The 13,224-nt window shown below is 44.9% G+C and overlaps 1 protein-coding gene across 1 annotated transcript in view; it reads right to left on the bottom strand.

The window, feature by feature from the left end:
- The window catches only part of LOC129384887 (uncharacterized), a 32,554-nt gene extending 23,694 nt beyond the window's left edge, over window positions 1-8,860 (bottom strand). The window contains exons 1-2 of the mRNA XM_072288336.1: window positions 8,854-8,860; window positions 8,500-8,733 (exon numbers count right to left, since the gene is read on the bottom strand). Of these exons, the coding sequence (XP_072144437.1) occupies window positions 8,500-8,733; window positions 8,854-8,860 (241 nt within the window). The remainder of the gene's footprint in view (window positions 1-8,499; window positions 8,734-8,853) is intronic.
- Between the last annotated feature and the right edge of the window lie 4,364 nt (window positions 8,861-13,224).

Here is a 13,224-nt window from a genome sequence, read left to right as displayed (position 1 = left end):
AACGTCACTGCTGACAAATCACGTTTGTAGCGCCATTTGCAGCATTTAATGGATCACTGATATGTCCTTGAAGATAGTGATCGCGCAATTCGAGAGCACCGTAAGAACTCGCATATAATAGGGCATTTCTGCCAAATTATCAGCGTCCCAAATTTTCGCCTCGTACAATATACGAATCCAAACCAAAATTTGAGCCACGAATTGGGCTCAGATATCTGGCTTTGTTATTGCAGCGTGCCTACGACTACCATCGTCATCGACCTCTTGCGTACAGAAGGTGCCATTTAGAGACGCTGTGGTCTTGGCTGTCATAACGTGCTGACATAGCAAGCGAGTGCGCACCTCTGCAGTGATGAGCTAGCATGCTAACCACGTGAAATACACGCTACATGCAAAAGCAATTTTTTTCTCCGCAGTGAAGCCGGGAAAGATTAAGACCACAAAAGCAGCACTCAGCTGCCTTCAAAATGAAGATTTTAGTTGTAGAGAAACGGGGAGGACGATGATTGCAGCGCCGATGTAAATGTTTTCGCTGCGTTTGCCTCACTCGTATTATGATGAAACTTCGATATTGTCAAACCTCGCATCCGATTATATGTCGGTGTTTAACCGTGCGAAGAAAATCGTTTCACTGCAAGCGAAGGCAAGCATCGCGCACTACTTGCGTCATCACGCTGTAATTCGGCGCAAGGCTGTGTTGAAGAAGGTAGAGTGGCCTTCGTACGGCGGCCTCTTCGCGCGAGGTTGGCATCACAATAGCTTCCTAGGCGCCACCTTATTTTCCGCTCTCCACGTTCTAACCACGGCGTACGCTCTCTTTGTGCTGAACCACTGCAGTGCGATGATCACTACTTGTTGCTGTGCTAGTTGGCTCATGCTTTTACCGACGTTTGGGACGCTAAGTATAAATGACAAAAAATAAAAGGCACACAAAATAGCGTCCACTTCAATCGGCACCAGTCTGTAGTCGAGGCAATATGTCAGGTAGCGTGTGTGGTACGTTGCAGAGACGATATATGCAATTAGCCGGGAAGGCTGCATATAAGACCGAAAAGAACAGAAAGCAGGGCTCCATATACGAGAAATGTAAAGTATCATTACTTGTTGCTGGGCTAGCTGATTCGTGCTTTTATCGAAGAACCAACTAGCCCAACAACAAGTAGCGGTAAGTTACATTTCACCTAGTTAACAAAGTTCACCAAGTTGCGCCTAATGCTTTCTATCTCAAACTGTTGTGGAAATCCCAAAGTGTGCCACATTGAGAGTGCTCAAGGATGAATACCTGCCCGAACAGGTAAAAAAAATACAATAAAATAGCAATGTTACCGCTGCCCAATAAAACATTTCGATGGCATTTTTTACAGCTACGCTTCATTGAACTTTAAAGGCTGGTAGTGTTGAAACGCGTCAGGCTAATGAAAGCCTGCAGCGGTAGACTGAACTTCTAGAACCAGATCAGAAAGTTGTTTTTTTCTAAACGCCAACGCATGGTAGATTCGGCATAAGCACTACAGAATATTCAGTGGGGTTTAACCTTGAGCAATGCAATGTCGCTTGAACCAGAATGATATAACCAGCAGTCATGAAAAGAGATTACCCACCGCAAAGTGCCGCTGATCTTGACAAACGTGATCGAATTCGTGCGGACTTTGAGCCTCTGATGAACGGACGCTGGGACATTGTGGCGACTTTGGTTGCCGTCCGCTGCAGCAACAAAAAAGACTCGGTTTGGGCTGAGAACCGTGGTGCCCGCTTCGTTGCAACTGGGTGTAATTGACGTCCCAACGTGGCTCCAACGATGAAAAGGTACAAGGTGAGTGGTGACCAAGAAGCGGCTGCGATGAGGTCGCTCCTGGCGTCCATCTCCGAGAGGAAGGCCTCATCTAGGCTATCAGACGCACCAGTTCTGTGAGACGTCGCCACCATGGCTCGGAGGATGGCGAACCTGGGTACCTTGTCGGGTAAAATCCAGCGATAGTTCGGCCTCGGATGGGTCAGAACGCGGCGGCCACAATCGGAGGGTCGCGATTCGATCGCTGTCGTCTTCTTCTGTCTCTCGTGCTCTACCTCTTCCTCTTGCCCTCGATGGGATGAATTTGGCGTTCCTAATTCGGAGGGTAGGAGGGTCCAATCGGAGGGCAGTGTTTCGATCGCTGTCGTCTTCTTCTGTCTCTCGCGCTCTTCCACCTCCTGTTGACCACGATGGGATGAATTTGGCGTTCCATATGATACGTGATTATTTCTAATGGCCGTTTCGGAGCGCTGCAGGAGAAACACGGCAGCTGCTTTCGGGGCCGGTCATTCTATTGGCAGGTCATTTTATTGGCAGACTGGGAGGTCTTGCCGTGGGTTCTGATGGTTGACCGATATCAAATGTCGAGCAGAGATCCTGCCACGAAATAGCCCAGGCACTCTGCTCCAAAGCCGGTAGAGTGCATCTGAACAGAACTCTTAGAACCAATGTCACTCCGGAACAGTTTTAGCATTTGTTCTCTCTTGCTTTCCCGACCGAACAGCGCGCCTTGGGGTACAATCCCGCAATTTGAGACGTTGCTCTATACCAAAAGGAGAATGCTACGTTGAGCGCTGTAGATGAATGCCGGTGTCGAATCTGCCATTGACATTCAACATTGTTCTGCGTTATGTGCACCGTTGACTATACGTGAAAAAAATGCTGAAAACGCTAATCTAAGTGCTTAAAATGGTAATCTAACCTCTGTTAGCCAACCTCTGTTAGCTAAACAGAGGTTGCTAACTTGCTTTGCGCGCTCTTGAATTTCTCTTGTGGCAGCATGTGTGTTCCATATATTGGAGTTTGTTGGAGAAACCTGCTCTATTTCACAATCTTTTCAAGGACGCAACAGGTATATTAATGGGGAACTGTTCACATTTTTACTTTTCAAGCCTTATTTTTGCTTCGCTCCCGATTAGCTTTACTAGGTGGTGCTCAGTTTTTCCTGCGTAATTTACACGTGCAGAACTTTGTACTTCAAGGTCGGTGAAAGTACGCAGCGGATATTCGTCTCCATCGGCTGATACAGACACAGAATGGCCTTTGCTACCCTTTAGACCTACGGCGATGATAGCGGGCCCTAGTGGTCCTCTGCGCCATGAACCCAAGATTGATAGGGTCAATGAAATCAGCGACACAACGGGCAAGCAAGGAGATAGATATAATGAGAAGGAAAGCGTTCAGAAAAGGCTGAAACACCTGGTAGAGTCAATGCGCGTGATTCGCTGCGGTCTCCAGGATCCGGCCGCTTATAGCACTATGCAGGTGCTCGCCATATTGAAGCCGCTTATCGCAGCTCTTTTCATGCTGTAAAGTTTTTGCTTGGCGCCTGTGCTGCTCACGCAGGGGAGGACCACACACCGGCTTGCTCTTAGCGTCTTTATCTCTAGGTTCACTTTAACTAGTGTCTACAGACAAGATATAGAACCCGGCAGTGGCTTCATGGAAGATATTTCTGAATGTTTATCATCAAAATGTTGAACTTGCTTTCACTGTTGTGCATCCCTCTTTCTATTTCATCATCATCTCTCATCACACCTTTATATCCCCATTCCCTCTCTTCCTGTGCAGAGTAGCAAGCTAGGGCGCGCTAGCTCAGGCCAACCTCTTTGTCTTCTTTCAAAGTCTCTCTCTCTTCCTTGTATTTGCAACAGTGCAGTTTAGATATCCATTATCGACGCTCGTCCAATTTTTTACATGGCAACCTTTCATCTTGTAATGCGTTTTTTACAGTCCGCGTGTCGTCTGCTTCTGCGGGCGAAATTTCGCCATCGGTCATTTCTTGCTGGCATTCGAATCTTCTTGAATCAGTCCTCCGCAGTTTCTCTTGCCTTGTCATTCAAGAGTAGTCACCTTTAGTATGTAGCCCCCCCCCCCCCCCCCCGCTCTTTTTTTTTATTAGCGGAGCTATTATAGGTGACCTTCATTGCAGCATTGTGAGGTGAGTCGCTATGGAACTCTACTTGCACTGACTGCGCTATTAATGAATAGGGAGACATCAGCACGACGTGAAGGAGCCTTGAGATCGTCTTGACATCTCCTCATTTGTATTGCCAGTTCTCTGGTGCGTTTGAAAGTAATCACGAATCAGCTAACCAAACAACTCGAGTTGTACATGAACTAGCATAGCTCCGACTCTCAGTTGCATCTTGCACCTTAAAGGCCCGTACGCCGTGTGTCGTTGTCATTGACAGCTGCAGCTGTGAGTGGTGATTCCTCCTCGTTGTGTTCAGGAAGCACTAAGTGTATGTGCCACCCTCTTGTTTCCCGAGTTTATAGAGAACGTGGAAAAAGCAGTGGAAGAGAATAAATGCAAGTCGGGGGGGCTTTCTCCCTCACCTCGATACCTTGTCATAATGAATCATGTCGTTGCGCGTCGCTCTTTGCCTCACAGTAAATGTATAACGTCGTGCACAGTTGCGCATCGGTAAGTAGTTCCACAGCGTTCCTCGGCTCGGCCATTGGAACTTGTTCAGGAGTAGCAGTGTGTACAGGAGTAGTTGTTTTATTATGATTAGCATTCCAAGTCTACTTAAGCCACATTCTGTCTATCTATATATCAAGCTTCGTTTCTCCGCTCTTAATAACCATGCCTTTATAATAATTTAAAGCGTCCGACGTTGTCACGACGCCACCGTAATCATGCTGTCGCCATTAAATTGTCATCCTGCTGCCGTTGCAATGTCATCGTCGCAATTTCGTCGCCATAATACAGTCATCAGAAGGCAAGCAAAAAAAGAAATATAATTAACGAGGCACTTTCGTCTGGTTCATGACAACATAAGCTGTTTCGCTCTAACGCTTATGATCAGTCAGCTGACAAGAATACTTTTGTATTCGATGAACCAGCACAGTTGCATGCAATACAACATGATCTTTTTTGAAAAGATGCGCCGGAGGGAAATAATTGTTGTCTAAGGATGTCTGCTTGAATCCTACTATTTGCTTTTTGCTGTCCCTCCCTAAATCAAAGCTTACGTTAGCCTGATGCATTAATACTGCGAATGTTTTCTGTCGTGCATCTGGTAAGAGTATTGTCATCGTCTTCGTTGCTATTGTTGTCATCCATACAGCCAAGCATTACACATGATGCTAGAATGTGTTTGGTGCACCATGCATTTTGTTCTCATCATAGACATGTCTGTGAAGTTCTCATCGCCGCTACTGGTTGCTCGGCGTAAGAACCGCATTAGCTTTCGTGATGGCAAAACTGTATTTGAAGGCACCGAATGTCATGTTCTCTGTATGAGCGATCCCCATTTCCAGAGGCGGAGGTATCTTTGTTCCTTCCGAAAAATTTTGAACCTTTCTTATTTCATTTTATGCACTAGACAAATGTGGGTCACCGTGAGCCATAGAACAGGGAGCAGTTCAATTAGAATTCAAATGACATAGCGTGTGAAGGTATTGTGCTAAATGCGACAGAGCTAATGCCTTACCTAAAAGCTACACGGTGCATGTTCACATACTAAATTGGACGCCAAATATAACGAGTAATGGTTCTTTGAGCAAAAATTGAGCAGAATTGCGGACGACTGTATTGTTGAATCGAGCATTAAATCCGTGGATAACCAATCTAGCTTAACCGACTATCTAATAGCAATACACGACTGGTGTATCTACAGGCATATGACTCTAAACATCTCGAAATGCGCGCGCATGGTCATTACACGTAAAAAAAATCCGCTAATTCGCACCTACATGATAAGTAATATGGATATTAAACAAGTAGAAGAATTCACATATCTTGGAATTACAATTGATTCTAAGATGAGCTATAACGCTTATGTAAGGTCTGTTACCTCGGCAGCAACGAAAAAGTTATGGTTATTAAAGCACCGTTTAAAAATCTGCACTAGTGCTACCAAATTAGCAGCATATAAGACAGTTATTAGGCCAATACGCGAGTATGTAGATATTGTCTGGGACCCTCACAGAAAGACTGGTATAGACATTATTGAAAGAGCACCCCCGCCCCCAAAAAATCTCTTAGATTTATCTACATGCTTATGATTGGCGCATTTCCGTCACCGATTTAAGATTGCGATCTGGGCTCCAGACATTAGAAACTCGTCGCAAAATGCACCGTCTACAAACAACAACCACACTAAAATGAAATTTGACAACTACATGCAATTTTATAAATCGCGACTGGACAGAGGCAAGCACAATCAAACAATATTCTTGCCGCATGCTAGAGCAAGCGCATATCTTTCTTCCTTCCTGCCCATAACAATTCGCGAATGGAATGCCCTTCCGCAAAGCGTGGTCAATTCAACCACTCCCGATTCCTTATCTGCAGTACAGACGTACTTGTAATGTCATGCGTTCATTGTTTCCTTTTGCTTGTGTGACATATCCTGATGTCTCTTTTATTACGCCTTCCTACTGACAGCAAATGTGATGGAGTCATCGTATTTCTTCGTACTTGTGTATTAGAAATAATCAGAAGAATAAGAATTGGCTGGGGTGCGTTTGGCAGGCATTCTGAGATCATGAACAGCAGGTTGCCATTATCCCTCAAGAGAAAAGTGTATAACAGCTGTGTCTTACCAGTACTCACGTACGAGGCAGAAACCTGGAGGCTTACGAAAAGGGTTCTACTTAAGTTGAGGACGACGCAACGAGCTGTGGAAAAAAGAATGATCTAATCCTTCTAATCAATAGTGCATCTAATCGTCCGTTATTCAGCCTCCATTCAGTCATCTGCAAGTCTCTTGCACGTTTTTTCAGCTGGTAGACCAGCCGTCCCAAAAAGGTTGTGGTGCTACCCCTTTTTCCAAAGACGTCGTACTGCTATCCTTTGTAGATACGTAGCATACTTTCAATCTCTTGCATGTTTTCAAGCGCATACAAAATTTTTAATCTAACACAATTTCAATAACGGGCTTTCCATTAAGAGAAATAGAAGTTTGCCGAAAAACGCAGCTCACTGCTTTTGAAAACACTGCTTTTGCGCAGCAAGAATACTAAACTAGGAATAATTCTTACCAGCATCTCAGCATACAAGCAGAACAAATAAAAGGAGTAACGCTGAAGGAATAATTTGAGCTGCACCTGTCCGCAATAAATCTGCACCTCTGCTCAATTACTGTCACAGAACTGACAACAACAATGTCCTGTCTTCACCCCGTCCGGCCTGATTTGGTGGGCCGGATGTCAGTTTTATCATATCCTTCCTCAAACATCGGCCCTTGAATCCCGAAGATAGGTGCGTATGGAATGGTAAAATGGTGAGCTGGATAGAGCAAAAAAATGCATCTCGAAGAGACAGCTCTCACACAGGCCAGCTGAAAATATTTAATGAATAAGCCCCAACTGGTTCAGATTTTGGCAATGTTTTAGGTTGTAGAAATGTCCCGGCCACGAACCCCAGCTACCTGCTTTTAGTCACACCTGCGCTGAAGGTGTGGGTTACACCAGCACAAAAAAGAGAGAAAAAAAAGGAACAAGCTGGGGTTAGCACCCCAGACTCCTGCCCCAGGTCTAAAGGGTCCAAAGCCAGACGCTCTGCAGAGCCACTTTTGACTAATATCTCGAAAACATAATCGTCTGAAAAAGCGAGCGAAGCAATTGGCAAATGCCTCCACAGACAAAAAGTCGATTTTTGCTATTTCAATAGAGGACACGTCGAGAATAAACAAGAACAGCTGTCCAGTCAAAAGTGCTTTGGGGCTATTTTCATTGAGATGCTGCGCAGTGATACGGCTTCAAGAATGCGACATTTCTTTCGCTCATTAGCCGTCAGAATAAGTGTGCACTTCCTCACGCTCACTCTCGAGTATTTCTTTTTTCGAGCTGTATGCTCACAGTCGCGCCTACTCACCATAATCGGTAGTCACTCGCACACTCACATGCACCCCCACATACTCGCCAATGCTCGCTCACGTTCATAGTTACTTTCATCCACATTTACCGCAACCCGCTAATGCTCGCGTCCACTCACACTCGTCGACAGTCACGTTTAATTCACTGTCACTGAATTTTGGTGACACCCACGTTAAACAGCATACAGTCCTCTTCGTAGTCATTTCCATTCAACCTCATCGGCACTCATTCTAGTTCACATCGAACCACACCTTTCGTCACTCACTGACACTCTATCCCACGTCCGTGAACTCGGCCTGAAAGAAGTATGAGTAAGGGAGGGAGTACACCAACCTATGCCAGTTTCGTGTTTTAAGTAGACGTCCATTGACTAGCCAACATGTAAAATGTGACCAGGCTTGACAGAATGAAGTATAACGTGCTCCTAATTGTGGTCCTCCAACTGCAAAGTCTGTATTTATTTACGCGCTCGTAGTAACACAACACTTTTGAATAACCTGTGTGCAAGTCAAGGGGACTGTGACAGACTAACGACACGAAAAAAGGCTAGTATAGATGCCACCGAGCTACAATACATCGGCTTTAAGGTGGTGTGTTGGCGACGCACTTGGCTTTCAATATCTCGCGATGTATAATCAAAGTGAAAGGGAGCTGCTTACTTGTCCGTGGACTGACTGGTCTCTCAGCTTTCTTCTTACCCACGGATGACGGCTCCGGTTTGGACCGCGACATTTCCTCCTCGGCTGTCTTGAGGGAAGGTTCGAGCGAGGCTTTGGGTCTTCCCTGCGCGCTAGCAGCCTGCAGGCCCTTGCTGTCGACGTGCAGTTCCCGTTTCTTGGCCTCCTCGAGTAGCTTCAGAAGCGCCTGGCTATCCTTGTTCCGACGCTGTTCTTCTTCGATTCATTCATCCAGCTCACGCGCTTTGAATGCCAGCCGAGTGCCTACCTTGACGAGCCGCTGGCTGTCCTAGGCTATGATTTCCTCCAGTTCTTTGAAGGTTGGCGGTGGCTTGCCCGCCATCTCGCCAGTTGCTCAAGACGGAAGGATGGTCAACGCGAGATTGCTGATTGCTTTATAAGGCTTGCGAAAAGAAAATATTCGCGTCGTGCTTCAAGCTTATGGTTTCTTCTTCGACTTCTTCTTCTTCTTCTTATATTTCTCGTATTAATTGGTTTGTTTTCGTCTGGCGCCTGGTGTTATGGCTCAACCCACTACGGCCATGACGGAACTCTCAGCTTTGGAATCTTCATTTCTTTGTTTTAATGCGTCAGCATTCTTAGAGTACTTCGAGCACATTTTGTGTGTGTGTGTGTGAGTGCACGTGCATGCGCCCGTGTGCGTGTGTAACCGTTTTCATGTCTACGCTGAGGGAACACGGTTAGAAACCAGCCATCGGACCTACTTTGGTCACCTGAGCATGTGACAATGTGTACATACGTGCCGCTCTTTAACGAACCTTCTGGCGCCGACTTGGAGTACTGGGTATCTGTCGCTGAGAATGTGCAGCTCTGCAACGGCGAAAAAAAAATCCCTTCAATTTCTCCGATGCTGAACGAAATCAAATCCACGTCAGCAAGGTTCCTCAAGGATGGCAACCCGACGGATTAGCAGGCTCCGTCACAAATGCACTGGATATTTATTCATTTTATTTATTTTACAATACTGCCGCTCTCAGCCGAGAGCCTAGCAGACGGGCATGAACACTTTCTTTTCCGTACATAAATACACGTGCGAGCTACACAAAGAATGAAAAAGGAACGATGTTCAACAAAATAAAAAAAGATAAGCTAGATAAGGTTTACAACAGAACACTAAACAACGCAGAATAAATTGAACAACAACTGGGGCACATCATAGACAAAGCAAAAACGTGAAATACTTGGAAACAAACAAGTGTATACAATTTTTTTTCTAAGTACTGTCAGTTTAACATAAAGAGAATAGGGAACAAACATGAGAAGTCGCTAATAATCTCTTGTGATGAGCTCCAGCTGTGAAACGAACAGGGATAAAGAATTTGTCGCTGTTAATGACGAGTTAAGTTCATTCCATTCTCTGATTACCCGAGGAAAGAATGAGTACCTGAATGCGTCATTAGAAATGGAATACTCGGTTAGCGTATGTTGGTGTTGATGCCGTGTTATTCTAGATTGCGAATATGAAATGTAGTGGGTGATATCAATATTATATTGACGGTGCAGAACTTGAAACAGGAATTTTAGTCGACCTTCTTTCGCTCTCATCGATAATGTGTTGAGGCCTGAGGGAGCTAAGAGACGTGAAGGGGAGTCAGTAAAACGATATTTGTTATGAATGAACCTTGCGGCTTTTCTTTGTACGGCTTCAAGTTTAGCTATGTTAGTGGCTGTGTAAGGAAACGAAATTGTGTTAGCGTATTCTAAAATAGGTCTCACAAATGTTTTCTAGGCCAGATGCTTAATGTTCGTTGGAGCGATATTTAGGCGTCTTTTTAGATAAAATAGCTTTCGCAGTGCAGTAGTTGTAATATTAGTTATGTGTCTTTCCCAATTGAGCTTTGATGTCAGCGTTATCCCTAAATATTTCTGTTGCTGTTGATGTTCAGTTGATGTAGGTTAAAATTGAGCATTAAGTCTATCAGCATTTCAGAGGCTTCTAACGTATGATGCATTGGGGGCCAGACTATGTCAGCAAGGTTAAAGTCGCCCGCAAGAACAGTCCTGGATTGATGGACATGACGCTGCATATATTATGTGCTGTGAAGCTGCATATATTATGTGCTGTGAAGCTGCATATATGTGCTGCTTTTCAGTGAACGCCCTTCATACCAACACTTTAGCAAGTTGGGCCATGAATGAACTGGGTATGCGCGGACTTCCCGGCAGTGTCACTGACTAGCTCAGCGTGTCCGGAATGAAGCGCTCGAGAGGGGCCCGGTTGCCACATGACGAGTTTCTCAGATGGAGGCAAAAGGCGTAGCGCATCAGAAACAGGACAAAAGAAGAACACAGACGACACACTCGTTTGGCGCGAGACGCCAAACATTAGCACCAAACGTGTGTGTCGTCTGTGTTCTCCTTTTGTCCTGTTTCTGATGCGCTACGCCTTTTGCCTCCATCATGATATACCAGCAAGCCCAACGTTCAACGTGAGTTCCTCAGCTTTCGCACGCACCGGCGCGCCATGCATTTCGGAGGCCACGCGCAGGCTTCGCGGCGGCATCGCCAGATGGCGCCGAGTGTTCTTAGGGAGGCGCGAAAGAGGAGTACCGCTGCAGCACACGCCTGATGCATAACTCGTTTCGACAATCGCAATACATTACGTCGCTATGTTAATTCAATGCTAACGCATTACCGTCGACAGTCATCGTGAGATGGGTTCCGCCGCATTGTTTTTGCTTTTGACGCCTCTAGCCTACAGAGACTAATAAGCATTCCGGCCAAGGGGCGAAAAATTGGATGAATCGGCCAATGAATCAGAAAACGGAAATTTCATTTCAATTTAAGAGGAAGCTTTAGCTTGGGGGCTCCTATCTAAATATACGCAAAAGGAGAATTCGTTTTTCTCGGCAACGGCAGCACCAAACTTGACGAGGTTTGTTGTATTTAAAAGAAAAATGTAAAATCTGCTGGTTTCAATTTTTCGATTTAGATCGTCAAATTTTTATTAAAAAATTGGCAAATATCAAAAATTTTCTGAAAACGAAACTATCAAGTTTACAACTTTCTAACTCAGCAAGCAAAAATAATATCACAATTCCGTGAATTGCATCTGATAGTACGTCTAAAGCGGAGAAAACTGATATGTTACACATGAACCTAAAAAAATGGAGTAATGTCGAAATACAGCTTTTGCAGAACCCTTGTAAACAACGTAACAAATTCACGTAAGATATAAATTGTCATGTCGAATTTTTACGCTTTGAATGATCTGATAGATGCCGTTCACAGTACCACGATATCTGTTCTTGATGCAGAACTATGGATTTGTAAAATTCGCGCTTCTACTTTTTTCAAACTTTCAAATTTTTGAAAATTCTTGTAACAAAATTCAGGACCTAAATCGAAATTCCGCTTCCAACAGTCACTAGGATTTAACTTGCTCTCTCAAAGTGAACAAATTTCATTAAAATTAGTCGAGGGGTTATCTCAGAAAAACGTTTTTGCGTTTTACATGTATTTGAATAGGCCGCGTCGGAGTTGGGCCCGAGCTAAAGCTTCCGCTTAAGTCAGGTTAAGCGGGTTATTTAATGAAATCGCTCAAGCGTTTCACGTGTGCTTGAATAGGGAAACCAGAGTTGGCACCGAGATAATGCTCCCTCTTGAAATATGAAGACCTGTAGTTGGGCCCGTTTCCTCCGCGCTAGCCCACCTTTTCTTTCTCATACTATTTCCGAAAAGCACTTAGTAATGCTTTTTCTAACTTCGTGGATGCTTTTACTCGAAAATTAACCTTACCTTTCACACTTGTTCGTATTGCGTCGTTTCCGTATACCCTTCGGCCGGATGGTCGAAGAGCGCCATTGAGCACTTGAGCATCCAAAAGTGTTATTTAGCCCCGAGCTGTGATGTGCTGAAACTCGTTGTTAGCCAGGATTTACTGTTAATTATGAATTTTGATATGAATGCTACTTTGTAAAACCCGTGAAACCGCATTCGCAAGAAAAAAGAAACAGAACTTGCGGGTTCTTTTATTTGGCTAAATGTCGTAATATTTTTGCGCTACACGTTAATGGTGTGCGATGGCGTGCTCGTCAGAAATTATCGCTGCTGTAAGTATATACTGCAACAGAAAATAAAAATAAGAACGCTGGCAGCCTCGTCCCACGGGCGAAGCATTGGCTGTGACGACAGGGATGAGCGTTGCGTTTGAACTTCTCGAACAATACTCTGAGTATGACATGTCGGCGCGACACAGCCGGCAAGAAACTGGTGCTGGGCAGTAGGAAGAGTCCCCTGACAGCAGCTACCAGGTGGGTCACTGCGCTGTCAACATGAGGAGCGCTGTCAGTGGCTCTGCGGGCGTCGCACCTCGATGGTGCACGAGACGAGACCGACCGGGTGCCGTCGTGGTTATTCAGCGCCGAATAAAAAAGAAAGAAAGAAAAAAACAGTTACAAGCATGAGGCATTCACAGCTATATTATGATTGTTATTAATCATGTAAACATATATAAATATGAGACAAAGAGAAAGAGAAGTCTCCTAGCAAAGTAGGCAACCATATGAAGTAAGGTTTGTGGTTTCTTCGGCCGTATATATTGCAGTGAAACCTGGCTTACTAATTAAATGAACAAACATGATGTTAGGCGTACACAGACAAACCTGAATAGGTATAACTCGATGACTGCGAGCAATCGCTGTCACAACGCTGGCCGGTTGACGGGGACCAGCAGTGGGGAGCGAA

Source organism: Dermacentor andersoni, chromosome 5 (genome assembly GCF_023375885.2).
Source record: "Dermacentor andersoni chromosome 5, qqDerAnde1_hic_scaffold, whole genome shotgun sequence".
Classification (NCBI taxonomy): Eukaryota; Metazoa; Arthropoda; class Arachnida; order Ixodida; family Ixodidae; genus Dermacentor; species Dermacentor andersoni.
This window is presented reverse-complemented; position numbering and strand designations above follow the sequence as displayed.